Source organism: Dipodomys merriami, unplaced genomic scaffold (assembly GCF_024711535.1).
Source record: "Dipodomys merriami isolate MVZ:Mamm:240054 unplaced genomic scaffold, mDipMer1.0.p SCAF_201, whole genome shotgun sequence".
Classification (NCBI taxonomy): domain Eukaryota; kingdom Metazoa; phylum Chordata; class Mammalia; order Rodentia; family Heteromyidae; genus Dipodomys; species Dipodomys merriami.
In genome coordinates, this window is record NW_027203394.1 from 458612 (window position 1) to 472932 (window position 14321).

Here is a 14321-nt window from a genome sequence, read left to right on the forward strand (position 1 = left end):
GTCCCCAGCCCAGCCCCACCCGCAAGTTCAGTGGCTCCGTGTTTCCATCTCTCCACACCAGACGTGAAGACCGCACCCGCCTGCCCTTCCCCGCTCCACTCCACGAGACGCAAAGGCTTCGTCTCTTAAAAAAAAAAAAAACAAATGTAGATTTTTTCTTTCCTTGAAGAAGTCAGAAGAGCTGAGCCCTGGCTGTGTGACTGACAGGTGACAGTAACCACTGGCAGTGGAGAAGAGGGCTCGGGCGCCACACGATGCCCCGCCCCCTCCCCGTCCTGTCCTGTCACATCAGGACAGGCGGATCCGGTGGTGAGGGCGGTTTAGGCCTTGCTGAGCGAGCTCCTCTTCGGACTGCTGTTGAACTTACCCACCTGTGACTGAGCCCTGACTGTGTCCATTGTCAATGTGTAAAAACCTGTGACGATTTGATACAAGAATACAACGTGTCGTCCGGGCGTCGCTGGCTCAGGCCTGGAATCCCAGCCACTCAGGGGGCTGAGATCTGAGGATCCCGGTTCAAAGCCAGCCTGGGCAGGAAAGACCGTGAGACTCTGATCTCCAACAAACCACCAGAAAACAGGAAGTGGCGCTGTGGCTCAAGTGGTAGAGCGCTCACCTTGAGCAGAAGAGCTGAGGGACAGTGCCCAGGCCCTGCATTCAAACCACAGGACTGGCACAAAAATCACACAAGGACTGCCAAGTCGTGGTCAAATCTGGGCGGGGAGCATGCAGGCCCACGCCCGGAAGCACTAGAGAATATTCTCGACTGCATCATAGTGATACATATTTATAAGTTACAGTGTGTACTGATCAAATCAGGGTAGTAGTGCTACTGTTGCCTTTATTATTACTCCACGTTTACATCCTGGAGAGAGAGAGAGACAGAGACAGAGACAGACAGAAAGACAGGGACAGAGACACAGACACACTGGGGCTTGATCGACTCCTTCGTGTAGTTGGATGGTTCCTGGTAGGGAGGGAACTCCGCCCCACTGGATTATGGGGAGTACCCGGTAGGTGGTTCGATGGGAACCCACCCGGCCAAGGGCCTCCGAGTTGGAAATGGCTTCCGTCAGCAGTCACTGGACTGAAGCTGGTTTCCCCCAGGTCAGTCGGAGATGGTGGACCAGGACGGAAGCCGGTGGACGGTCACCACGTTCCACACCACGCCCCCGATGCCCACGTACTTGGTGGCATTTGTGGTGTGTGACTTTGACCGCGTCAGCAGGACGGAGCGGGGGAAAGAGGTGCGTGATGGTGCAGGGTGGAGGGGTTGGCCGAACAAGACAAAACCGGCGGGCATGGTGGTGCACATCTGTCATCCCGGCCCTCCTCTGTGCTCTGCGCTCAGCTGTTTCTGAAGCTAACTGCGTTCACATTTTCCTTTGCTTACCTCTCACTTCTGCTCCAAGGGTTTCTAGTTTTATGCAGGTTCTGAAGAACATACTGGAGCGTCTATTAAGAATGGCTTAATGCCGGGTGCCGGGGGCTCACGCCTGTCATCCTAGCTACTCAGGAGGCTGAGATCTGAGGATCCTGGTTCAAAGCCGGGCAGGAAACTCTGTGAGACTTTGATCTCCAGTGAACCACTCAGAAAGCTGGAAGTGGTGCTGTGGCTCAAGTGGTAGAGCGCTCGCCTTGAGCTGAAGAGCTGAGGGACAGCGTCCAGGTCCAGAGTTCAAGACCCAAGACTGACCAAAAAGAGAATGGCTTGGATGACATCGGCGTAGAATATAAAATGCGTCCGATTCGGGTGGTGCTCGTGTGACCCGCAAGCCTCCTGCTTGAGCAACAAATCAGGAAAAATGGCGAGAGTTCCTTGGAATTCGAGGAATGAATCTTAACTTTTAGGAAGGAAGTTGGGATTATGTTTTGTTTATTTTTATTGTGGACATTGAACCCAGAACCTGGTGCTTGCCTAGGCAAGCGTTCATGGGACTCGAACTCTGGGCCTGGGCGCTGTCTCTCAGCTCTTCAGCTCAAGGCGAGCGCTCGACCACTTGAGCCACGGCGCCATGAGCGGTTTTCGGGTGGTTTATTGGAGATCAGAGTTAGCACAGACGAACGGCAGGAAGGGTTTTCGTGGTGGGGTTTGAACGCGTACATAAAGAACTCACAGGAGCGTCTCCCCTTCCCCCGCGTTCCTCTTCCTTCGCCTTCCCCTCTCTTCCTCTTTTTTTACTTACTTTGTGATGGTTTGGGGTGCCTTTGGTTGTGCCACTCACTGGTGAGCGAATTGCCTTGTGGGATGTTTCTCACATGCTCAGTTGCGCTGGTGACCAGCTAGGGCTGTGCTGTAGGGCAGCGTGGGGCGGTGGGGGTGGTGGGGGTGGAGGGGGGACAGCGTTGTTCCCCGATCGTTACTGCTCATCCCCATGGCTGCCTCCCCGCCTCCCCCGTAGATCAGCGTGTGGGCCCGCGCGGACGCCGTTGCCCGCGGCCACGCCGACTTTGCCCTGAACATCACGGGCCCCATCTTCTCGTTTCTGGAGGATTTATTTAACATCAGCTATCCTCTTCCGAAGACAGGTAAGGCGCAGAGGACCCCGGGGTGAGCCCACATGACAATGTCAAGCCACCAGCTCCAGTTTTGGGGCTCCAGACTCGGCAGCTTTGGCCCCTGCCCTGTGTGGTGCCCTGTGCTCAGCGGGCTGACCCCGCCCCCGCCCCCCAGGTTCAGGCTGCTCCTGGGCGCCCCGGGGCCTCCCTGCCCCTCCCGCGCCCCCCCCAGGGCCCTGGGCATTTCCCTCTGTAGGATCAGTTTCCTCCACCCCTAAATATTCTTTTTGTCATTGGTGGTGGTGGTTGTGGGTCTTGAACTCTGGGCCTGGCCGCTGTCCCTCAGCTCTTCAGCTCAAGGCAGGTGCTCTACCACTTGAGCCACAGCACCACTTCTTGTTTTCTGGTGGTTCGTGGGAGATAAGAGTCTCACGGCCTTTCCTGCCCGGGCTGGCCTTGAACTACAATCCTCAGATCTCAGCCTCCTGAGCAGCTGGGATGACAGGTGTGAGCCACCAGCACGCGGCTTCTATAATGAATTCTTGCCTGCATTCTCTCCCTGTGACTGTGTCCAGGAGAGAAAGCACCATCAGGGTCCTGGTGCTGGGTTCCGGGGCTCAAGCTCAGGGCCTCTGACTCGGCCTCACTCCATCCTTTCCGGCTTTCGGGGTCTCCTAGCTTGCTGGTTTGGAGGTGGTCTCACTAACTTTATTCCCCAGGCTGGCCTGGGACCCTGACTCTGACACTCTGCCTGCCCAGGAGCTGGGATTACAGCTGGGCCCCACCACGCCGGCTCCCCACCCTGAGAGTGGTCTCCTGTGGCTTTAATTTTCTGCTCCTCTAGATACCCCGTGTCTTTTGACGTCTGTTTGTCATTTGTAGCTTCTTTAGTGCGGTGTGTGTGTTCAGATCTTCCGCCCGTTTTGTGTTGCGGTGGTTGGGTTTTAAGGGTTCTCTGTCTGTTTGGGTATAGGCCCTTCATCAGACAGACCCACGTGATCCTGGGTATTGGGCACCTGCTTGTAATTCAGCACTTGAGAGGTTGGAGACAGGAGTTCAAAGCCAGCCTGGGCCTTGAACTTCTTTGATTGATATAGAGTCAAAACCATTTATTTCCTGGTCTCTGTCTTTGGTATTTACTTTTTATAAAAAAAAAAAAAAGACTTCTTAGGTTATAAATACTCACTTGCTTCTTCCAAACTTTTATGACTTCATTTTTGAGATGATTGATAGCTAGGATCTCAGCCGCTGGGAGGAAGACAAAGCAAAACAACGCAAAAAGCTGGTCTCATCAATTCCCCTGCGTCAATCCACTTAGATCTCGTGGCTCTGCCCGTCTTCGACGTGCAGGCCATGGAGAACTGGGGGCTGCTGATGTTTGATGAGTCCCTGCTGCTGCTGCCACCCAGCCAGGATCTGGTGGAAAAAAAGACTCTGATCTCCTACATCGTGTCCCACGAGGTCGGACACCAGGCACGTGGTAAAACGTCCCTCCTTGTTTTCTCCAGCTGCTGTGCTCCAAATAGCAGATAACAAAGCACTACCGTGTGTGTGTGTGTGTGTGTGTGTGTGTGTGTGTGTGTGTGTGTGTGTGTGTGTGTGTGTGTGTGTGTGTGAGAGAGAGAGAGAGAGAGAGAGAGAGAGAGAGAGAGAATCACTCTCAAAACAAGGGCGACAGGGAGCAAACACAAGGAAGGCCTCTGGGTAGTGGGTCCAGTTAGATTTGAACTACCAGTGGTGGATCGTAAGGATGAGAACCAGTCTAGTCCAGGCTGAGGACTTACCTGTGAAGACGCAGTTCCTCTTTAAGGAAGGTAAGCTGCAGGGGGCCAGGCGGGGTGGTGCAGGCCTGTCCCTCAGCAACTCAGGAGGTGAAGATAGGAGGATCACATTCCAAGGGCAAAAGCACAAGACCCCATCTAAAAAGTAAACGAAAGCGCACGGAACTGGGGAAATGGCCCACGTGGGAGATTGCTTGCCTGGCAATCCTGAAGTCTGCAGGTCCTCTCCCACTAGAGACAGCGTGGAGGGGGAAGAGAGGAAAGGGGAAGAAAGGAGGAGGGAGGGCGGAGAAGGAGGGAGAGAAGAAGAGAGGGGAGGATGAAGGAGAAAAAGAAAGAAAAAAGGAATATTTAAAAAGGTTGCTGAGCCAGGCACCGGTGGCTCACGCCTGTCATCCTAGCTACTCAGGAGGCTGAGATCTGAGGATCGCGGTTCAAAGCCAGCCCAGGCTGGAAACTCTGTGAGACTCTTATCTCCAATGAACCACCAGAAAACTGGAAGTGGTGCCGTGGCTCACGAGGTAGAATGCTCACCTTGAGCTGAAGAGCTGAGGGACAATGCCCAGGCCCAGAGTTCAAGCCCCACCACCCACCAGAAAAAAAAAAAAAAGGTCGCAGATGGATTAATTTCAGCCTTTAATTAATTTTATTTTGGAGAGCGAGGAAACGGATTCAGGCACGGTGAACTCGACAGCGCAGACAGATTAGTGTCCCAGACCAAGGGACTCCCAGAAGGTGCTCCGGGCTACTGGGACAGTCAGACTGGGCTGCGGGGCTTCCCGAGCTGTCTCGGGAAGGAGCAGCTGCTGGGTGCGAATGACTCCCGGAGCCGAGGGCAGATTTTCTCATGGCAGCTGAGGTGGTTTTGGCATTCGGGCAGCTTTGCTGCTATCAGAATTTCCGGGTAGCTCCCGGGGCGTGGGTTTGTTGATGTTGGAGAAATCTTGTGTTTTTCTTAACTAATTCTGCTCAGAGCCCACGCCTCTTGGCCCACGAGCTCCAGTAGGACATAATTGCAGCTGGACCGAGTTGCAGATTTCTTGGGGCCATGTGCGTGGGGCAGGGCCCAGATCGTAGCCTTGAAACACACATTTGCAAGGGGTGAGCCGAGCGAGGCAGCCGTGGACCTCACTGGACACGGCGTGGACAATGCTGGGGACAGGAGGGGAAAACTAGGAGACAGAGAGAGAGGGGGAAGAAAAGAAGTGGACTCATCGCCCGACTTACCTGCGACCCCTCTGCACATCACCTTTACAATCACAACAAAAATTCAATAAAAATAACCAGTGCAATTAAAACACCCATATGTTTGCTTACACCAAAGTTTAAAAGTTAATAGCTAGGGGGCTGAGAAGTTGGCTCAGTGGTAGAGCGCTTGCCTTGCATGCCTGAGGCCCTGGGTTCGATTCCTCAGCACCATATAAGCAAAAAGAAAAAAGCCGGAAGTGGTGCTGTGGCTCAAGTGGTAGAGCTCTAGCCTTGAGCTGAAGAGCTGAGGGACAGCGCCCAGGCCCAGAGTTCAGGCCCCACAACCGGACCCCCCCCAAAAAAAAATAGCTAGTAAGTGAGCATTCAGGCCTTCTGTATATTGAAATATATATATATGTTTATATATATATATATATATAATGTTTATTTATTTTGTTGGTTGGGCTTGAATTCAGGGCCTGGGCGCTGTCCTTCAGCTCTTTAGCTCAAAGTAAGCGCTCTACCACTTGAGCCACAGCTCCACTTCCCATTTTCTGGTGGTCCATTGGAAATAAGTCTCACAGCCTTTCCTTCTTGGGCTGGATTTGAACTGCAATCTGCAGATCTCAGTCTCCTGAGTAGCTAGGATGACAGGCGTGAGCCACCGGCACCTGGCTAAATATATTCTTTTTGTTGTTGTTTTTTTTGTTGGTTGTGGGGCTTGAATTCTGGGCCTGGGTGCTGTCCCTCAGCTCTTCAACTCCAACCGAGCATTCTACTGTTTGAGCCACAGCGCCACTTCAGGTTTTCTGGTGGTTCATTGGAGATAAAAGTCTCACAGAGTTTCCAGCCTGGGCTGGCTTTGAACCATGATCCTCAGATCTCAGCCTCCTGAGTAGCTAGGATGACAGGCGTGAGCCACTGGCACCCAGCTAAATATATTCTTTAACTGTAAGAAATACTACTCTACATGATCTTATGTTTAAACATCACAGTTGTCTTTTTTTAAACACAAATTGCATCCAATCATGAGAGGTAAAAATCATTATTTCAGAGAGATGCATGTTAAATGTTTTGTTATGTTTAAATAAGAACTTGCATTCTTGTACAGTCTTGTTTTCATGTTTTATTATCAATGGTAAAGTTTAATTACCAGCCAGGTGCTGATGGCTCACGCCTGTAATCCTAGCCATTCAGGAGGCTGAGATCTGAGGATCACAGTTCAAAGCCAGCCCGGGCAAGAAAATCCGTGAAACTCTTTTTTTTTTTTTTTTTTTTGTCGGTCGTGGGGCTTGAACTCTGGGCCTGGGCGTTGTCCCTCAGCTCTTCAGCTCAAGCGCTCTACCACTTGAGCTACAGCGCCACTTCCGGTTTTCTGGTGGTTTTATTGGAGATAGGAGTCTCACGGTCTCTCCTGCCCGGGCTGGCTTTGAACCGTGATCCTCAGATCTCAGCCTCCTGCGTAGCTAGGATTACAGGCGTGAGCCACCAGCGCCTGGCCTGTGAAACTCTTATCTCCAATGAATCACCAGAAAGTGGAAGTGGCGCTGTGGCCCACATTAATAGAGTGCTCACCTTGAGCTGAAGAGCTGAGGGACAGCGCCCAGGCCCAGAGTTCAAGTCCCATGACTGATTTTAAAAAAATGTTTAATTGCCTTCTATTTGTTTAGCATGCATTACGGTAGATGCGACTTAAATTTAAGAAAATTCTTCTTCTTTTTATCTTCCATCTCTAAAAGTGGTTTGGAAATTTGGTCACCATGAAATGGTGGAATGACCTTTGGCTTAATGAGGGCTTTGCGTCGTACTTGGAGTTCGGGGTCACGAGCCACTTCAACCCCACGCTCCCCAAGGTGAGTGCACCCCGACGTGTGTGCTGAAAGTGGTGCGAGCACTAGAGACCATTCATGGTGTCTTATTTATTTATTTGTCGGTCATGGGTCTTGAACTCGGGGCCTGGGCGCTGTCCCTCAGCTCTTCAGCTCATGGCGAGCGCTCTACCACTTGAGCCACAGCGCCACTTCCGGTTTCCTGGTGGTTCATTGAAGATCAGAGTCTCATGGACTTTTGCCTGCTCAGGCTGGCTTTGAACCGTGATCCTCAGATCTCAGTCCCCTGAGTAGTTCGGATGACAGGCGTGAGCCACGGAGGCCGGGCTAGTCTATCATTTCTTTATCTGTCACCTAGCTAGCTATCCATTTACCTATTTACCTATCTATTGTATGCAAAGGAGGAGTTGGCTATGACTTCTCAATGGTTCTGTCTTTCCTCTTTGATATGAGTTTGGGAAATGATTTCTGGACCTTTGAACTTTGCGTTTCCACCACATCTGGCGGGCTGATGAGGCTCCATCTTTCCCTCGACAGAATGAGCTCTTTTTTTCCAACCTGTTGTACGGGGTCCTGAGAGAAGACCACGCCCTGGAGTCCAGGGCCGTGTCGGTGAAGGGGGAGAATTTCACGGGAACCAATGAGATCGTCGGCCTGTTTGATTTATTCACATACTACAAGGTAAGAGCAGAAAGACATTCCCTGGGCAGGACCTTGCATCTGGTGCATTCTGCAGAGTAGAGACTTCTGTGAAATTTTCAGCTGCTGGTATGAATGCCCTTGATTTTATTTTACCAAATAAATGGGTTTCAGAAAATGGGCTCTAACCTAGCAACTGTCACCTGAGCCCTATCTTAGATGCTTTTTGGTCAGTCATGGGTCTTAAACTTGGGGCCTGGGCACTGTCCCTGGGCTTTTTTTTGCTCCAGGCTGGCACTCTACCACTTTGAGCCACAGCGCCACTTCTGGTTTTCTGGTGGTTCACTGGAGTCAGACTTTACTGCCCTGGGCTGGCTTTTCTGGTGGTTCACTGGAGTCAGACTTTACTGCCCTGGTCTGGCTTTGAGCCGTGATCCTCCGATCTCAGCCTCCCAAGTAACTAGGGTGACAGGCGTGAGCCACTGGCGCCTGGCTCACCATCTCCCATTTTTGAAGAAACTCGCTCAGCTTTCTGTGCTAAAGCAAATCCTTTTGGTTCGATAGGTATCTGTTATTACCTGTAGCTATTTCCACTTAATAATCCTTGTGAAGAAGGGTGAGCAAATGTAGTCATTATTTTCACCGTACATTATGTGAAAAAAAAATGAGCTATGTAACTTGAGGGTAAGAGCAGAAGGGGGAAGGGGAAAGAAAGCCGGGGGAGTGGTATTCATCAGGAAGCGGGGCGGAGGCTCCCGGCTGACTGGTGTAACTGTAATAACCCCTTTGTACACCTGCTTAATAATAACAACCATAAAACGCAAAAAACAACCTGTGTTTCCTGAACTATTTATACAGAGGGCATTTGCTCATCTTTTTCCAATTAATAGCATATTTGGTGGATAATTCAAGTATCTCTTTAGAGCGTAAATGTGGTCAGAACCCAGAACTTTGCAGATCACCGGGGAGTAGTTTTGGCATGTAGTTATTGAATTTTGTCCAAATAATGAATGGGTTCTTATGTCCTAGGGAGCGTCTCTGGTCCGGATGCTCTCCTGTTTCCTAAATGAGCAGTTATTTATCGGCTCCCTGAGGGTAAGTTTACAAGACATTACTCTGTGGCAGTCAACATAAGTTGCTTCGGTATGCTTTTTTTTTGTTGTTGTTTTTTAAACATCATCTTCTTTGTTTCCACAGTCGTATTTGGAGGCGTTTTCTTACTCGAACGCCGAGCAAGATGACCTGTGGAGCCATTTTCAGATGGTGATTGTCATACTTTGGGACATTTTTTGGGGGAGGGGGGGTCCGGTCGTGGGGCCTGAACTCTGGGCCTGGGCGCTGTCCCGCAGCTGTTCAGCTCAAGGCTAGCGCTCTACCACTTGAGCCACAGCGCCACTTCTGGCTTTTTTCTTTTTGCTTATGTGGTGCTGAGGAATCGAACCCAGGGCCTCATGCATGCAAGGCAAGCGCTCTACCACTGAGCCACCTTCCCAGCCCGGGACATTTTTTTTGGGATGAGTTTTTCATCTGGCTTGTAGGAAGGTCGTGGTGAATGTCAGAGTTCCACAGGAAACCCGCGTTTCCGGATTTGTCATTTTCCCTGCATTGGGGATTATATTGTCTTTCTCGAGCAGCCTGGTACAAATTACACCCATGAATATGGCCAACATATTCTCAGCGAGTGAGGGAAGGCACGAGTTCATATCTACCAGCTGTCTAACTGCCATCCTCAGCATGGTGCCTGTAACCTGTGCATCGAATTTTTCTTGTCCTTCGTCTTAAGACGGTATCACTACAGGTGGCCACTTGGTCCATGATAGGTTTCATGAATAACCTGGAGATGTTCTGCGGGGAGGTGGGCGGGGCTTACCTGCAAAAGCTGTTGTAAACCAGGCATTTCAGACCCTGTCCTACGATGAATCCCTCTGGGATGCTCCAGAGAAACCCCGTAGAGAGCAACCACAGGGAATCCGGTCCAGGGGAGTATCCCACACTGGGCTGCTGCCTGCCCGTGGGAGTGGAATGATCTCGTCTTAGGATCTTGCTGCTTCTGAGGCTTTGGTGACTTTTCCCAAAACAGGCCATAGATAACCAGACTCAGATCGTTTTGCCGGCGACGGTGAAAGCCATCATGGACACGTGGACGCAGCAGAGTGGCTTTCCCGTGGTCACCTTAAACGCGTCCACTGGCGCCGTGACACAGGAGCCCTTCTACCTGGAGAAGGCTGAGAACCGGACGCTCCTGGCCCACAAGTAGGTGTCTCTGAGCCTGCCTTCGCTGCTGGGGGAGGGAAATCAGTCACCCAGTGGGGGAAGGGTGGTGATGTCACTGTATGCTGGGGGAGGGGGGGTACAGAGCCCCGGGATCTGGACATTGCCCGCGACTGGAGATCAGGGATCCCAATACGCTTTGCTCCGGGACTTAGAGCGCCCTAGTGCTCTAAATATCCACGCTTCATAGTCTGGGTCCGAGGTAAGCAATATGGCGCCACAGGGATTAGCAGCTCTGTCCTTGAAGAATAAATAGCTCAGTGCTTGTGTGCCCCAGTGTGAACATCTTGTATATACATGTGGCGTGCATGTGTGCATGTGAACATTGGTGCGTTTTCAAGGCCATACCCAGGATATTAGAATTAAGGCTTCTGTTTAGATACTTAGTCACGTACTGATTTACTAAACCCCAAACCGAGGTAGCATCTTGTGTTAAATTCTCTTAAGGACCCGTGGCTTTATCTTAAATAAGTATAATTTGATTATAGTTATTGATGGTTGGAAACAAAGGTTGATGAGTAGAAGCCAAGCATTTATCTGCCCTTCCTCTTCCCTTCCCTCCCTCCCTCCCCTTTCCTGATAACTTGCTTCGCTGTGACAGCTTGATTCTCAGGCCTCACTTGTCGTCTACCACTGAACAAATGAACCATCAGTTGTCAGATGCCATCGCTGGGAGAGCTGCTTGTGATGCAGATCTTCTGCCAGCCGTGCTTTTGAGATGGGGGAATCAGCGGTGTGGATGAACACGGCCTAAGTCCTGCATACCCCAAAGGAGCAACCAAGGAACTTGAGACCATTGCCTGCTGTTTTGTTATGACCTCTTTCATCTTACCTATTCTTTCTTTCTTTTCTTCCACGCAGTGGCACGTGGATTATCCCTATTGGCTGGATGAGGAGCGGAAAGGCACCGTCTTTAGTCTGGCTAGAGAAAGACAGCAGTAAGTCAACACTTAGATTTCCCGCTTCACGTGTAACCATTCATGAAGACAGAATGTCAAAATGTCTAGCTATCAAACTCTTTACTTCATTCACAGATTACAATGTACTGTTAAGAAAAGTAAACCAGGCACGGGTGGCTCACGCCTGTCATCCTAGCTGCTCAGGAGGCTGAGATCTGAGGCTTGTGGTTCAAAGCCAGCCCAGGCAGGAAAGTCTGTGAGACTCTTATCTCCAATAAACCACTAGAAAACGGGAAGTGGTGCTGTGGCTCAAGTGGTAGAGCGCTCACCTTGAGCTGAAGAGCTGAGGGACAGTGCCCAGGTCCTGAGTTCAAGACCCATAACTGACAAAAAAAAAAGAAAGAAAGAAAAGAAAAGAAAAAGAAAAAAAACCAGAAAAGTGTCTTGTTTTTGTTGAATGTAGAGGTGTTAAGAAAAGTTTCTAGGGGCTGGGAAGGTGGCTCAGTGGTAGAGCGCTTGCCTTACATGCCTGAGGCCCTGGGTTCGATTCCTCAGCACCACATAAGCAAAAAGAAAAAAGCCGGAAGTGGCGCTGTGGCTCAAGTGGTAGAGCTCTAGCCTTGAGCTAAAGAGCTGAGGGACAGCGCCCAGGCCCAGAGTTCAGGCCCCACGACTGGACCCCCCCCCCCCAAAAAAAAAAAAGAGTCTCATAGACTCTTCCTGCCCTGGCTGGCTTTGAACCGTGATCCTCAGATCTCAGCCTCCTGAGTAGCTAGGATGACAGGCGTGAGCCACCGGTGCCCAGCTGGTTATATGTTTAAAGTAGTACTGTATAGTACGATTTCATAGGTTCACATTCCAGCAGTTTTGTTTATTTTTGGTACCAGTGGCTCATACCTGTCATCCTAGCTACTCAGGAGGCTGAGATCTGAGGATCACGGTTCAAAGCCAGTCCAGGCAGGAAAGTCTGTGAGACTCTTATCTCCCATTAACCACCAGAAAACCATAAGTGGCGCTGTGGCTCAGAGTGGTAGAGCACTGCCCTTGAGCTGAAGAGCTCAGGGACAGTACCACGACCACCACCAACCACAAAAGAACTGAGAGGGTATAAATGTATTGAAATCCATAACAGACACAGCATCTCAGACTGCTCTTTCTGCGGTTGTTTTGTAGACGTGTTCCCTGAAATGCGGCTTTCAGAGTCTGACCGTGACTGGGTGATTTTAAATCTGAATGTGACTGGATATTATAGGGTTAATTATGATAAATTAGGTTGGATGAAATTAAGTGAGCAGCTTGAAAGAGACCCTAAGGTAAGGTCACTTGTGATGCTTTTTATTAAGTATTATTCATAGTACATGGTCCGCTTTCTTCCCTCCTTCCTACCCTCTCTCCCTCCCTCCATCCCTCCTCCCTCCTCTGTTTTTCTCTTCTCTCTCTTCCCTACCCTCTTCTCCCCTTCCCTCTTCTTCTCTTTCCCTTCCCTTACCCCTTCCCTCCCTCCTCTTTCTCTCTGCAGTATCAGGAATTGAATCCAGGGACTAAACACACACTACTTGAGCATAAGTACCACTCGAGCCATGTCCCCAGCCCTGTGGTTTCCTGGTTTTGTTTTTGTTTGTCCTCAGCCCAAGATCCTCTCACCTCTGCCTCCGGAGTAGCAGCGGTGGTGACAGGTGTGTGTGGCCTTCAGTCTTTCAGAGAGTGATCTTTGTGGTGGCGGGAGAGTCCCACCGCGCGCCCTCAGCCGTACTGGAGAATATTGCTTCTTACTTTCAGGAAGAGGTGGTATTTTGGATGGATCTTCCTGTAGTTTTTTAGACGTTCTTCTCGCTTTTCCAAACTAATTTGAGCTCTGTCGGTACGAGCCAGAGTGCGCTTTCCTATTCATCATCAGTTTTGTGAACTCTGGCAAGCGCTTCAAATGTTCTATTCCGATTCTTTATTCTAAAGTAAAACGGGAATGCGATCCAGTTACAATCCTGTGACGATGTGAGGTGGAGTAGTTAAAAATATACCTAAGGGCTGGGAAGGTGGCTCAGTGGTAGAGCGTTTGCCTTGCATGCATGAGGCCCTGGGTTCGATTCCTCAGCACCAGGTAAGCAGAAAAAGCTGGAAGTGGCGCTGTGGCTCAAGTGGTAGAGCGCTAGCCTTGAGCTGAAGAGCTGAGGGACAGCGCCCAGGCCCAGAGTTCAGGACCCATGATGGACAAAACAACAACAAACAAACAAAAACAAAATATATAATATATACTTAAAATTGAACCCACAGTAACAATGTTCAAGGGGAAGTGTACTCATTACCCCACTCATGTAACTGTAACCCTCTGTATAGAATCTTTACAATAAAAAAATTAAAAAAAAAAAAATTGAACCCACAATAGATATTTAGTATATGCTAGAAAACCACTAGCTTCACTACGACAATTAGATTTCTGCTTTCCTTCGTAGAGAAGAAATGAATTCACAAGACATTAATACGTCAATGCAAGTAAGAGCTTGGTTTAAAATGTTCATTTATTATTATTTTTTAATTTAAAGACACTATGAAACATGAAGTCTGTAAGCACCAAAATGTTGTCTGGTTCTAGGAGTAAGAGTTCAGTTCCCTGCTGGCTGTGTTGGAGCCTTCGGTTGACTCTTTTAAGTACGGTCACCTATCTTATTTTATTTTTTCTCCCATGCTGTGTTTCGGGAAAACTCCACTGGATGATTAAATTCCAGAGGAGTCAATGATCGGAAACAGATGAGTCTCGGGGAGCATCCTCTGTCCGTCACTTTGTTTTTCTGCACTTGAGATAATTCCCACAGCAGTGATTTCTACGCAGCCCAGATTCTGGAAAGCTGTTATTTTTGTTGTCTGGAAAAAATAAATAAATCACTAAAAAGATGTCCTCATTTTTTTTCCCCTGTACCTATTTGGGTCTTCATACGCCAGGCCATCCCTGTGATACACAGACTACAGTTGCTGGGCGATGCGTTTTTCTTGTCTAAGTGAGTACCTTTTCTTCTCTCGTGGCTTTGGGTGAACCTCGTGAACTTTATAAAAGACCACGGCCCACGACCGTGAATCTGGATCTGTAGCCTTCGCAAGCCTTACCTGCTTAGAACAGGGGTCCAGTGGGGGCATTCTGGTGGAATTTAAACAGAAAGAATTGGTGGGAATGAACAGATGCTCAGTTGAGAGGTTTTGAAGTTACCCAAGGCTGATTGATG

General features: G+C 49.7%; 1 protein-coding gene across 7 annotated transcripts in view; it reads left to right on the plus strand.

Moving 5' to 3' along the window:
- Positions 1 to 14321, plus strand: part of Lvrn (laeverin) — a 41008-nt gene that overhangs the window by 5317 nt on the left and 21370 nt on the right. For 2 of the 7 annotated variants that reach the window (XM_070031517.1, XM_070031515.1), the window contains 11 exons: positions 1108 to 1247; positions 2403 to 2529; positions 3818 to 3972; positions 7208 to 7321; positions 7835 to 7978; positions 8966 to 9031; positions 9134 to 9199; positions 10017 to 10189; positions 11069 to 11145; positions 12280 to 12419; positions 14044 to 14099. In XM_070031517.1, coding sequence (XP_069887618.1) covers positions 1108 to 1247; positions 2403 to 2529; positions 3818 to 3972; positions 7208 to 7321; positions 7835 to 7978; positions 8966 to 9031; positions 9134 to 9199; positions 10017 to 10189; positions 11069 to 11145; positions 12280 to 12419; positions 14044 to 14099 — 1258 coding nt within the window. Of the gene's footprint in view, positions 1 to 1107; positions 1248 to 2402; positions 2530 to 3817; positions 3980 to 4028; positions 4314 to 7207; positions 7322 to 7834; positions 7979 to 8965; positions 9032 to 9133; positions 9200 to 10016; positions 10190 to 11068; positions 11146 to 12279; positions 12420 to 14043; positions 14100 to 14321 lie in introns of those variants that run through there. The other 5 variants (XM_070031514.1, XM_070031516.1, XM_070031519.1 and 2 more) reach the window with 5 other exon arrangements.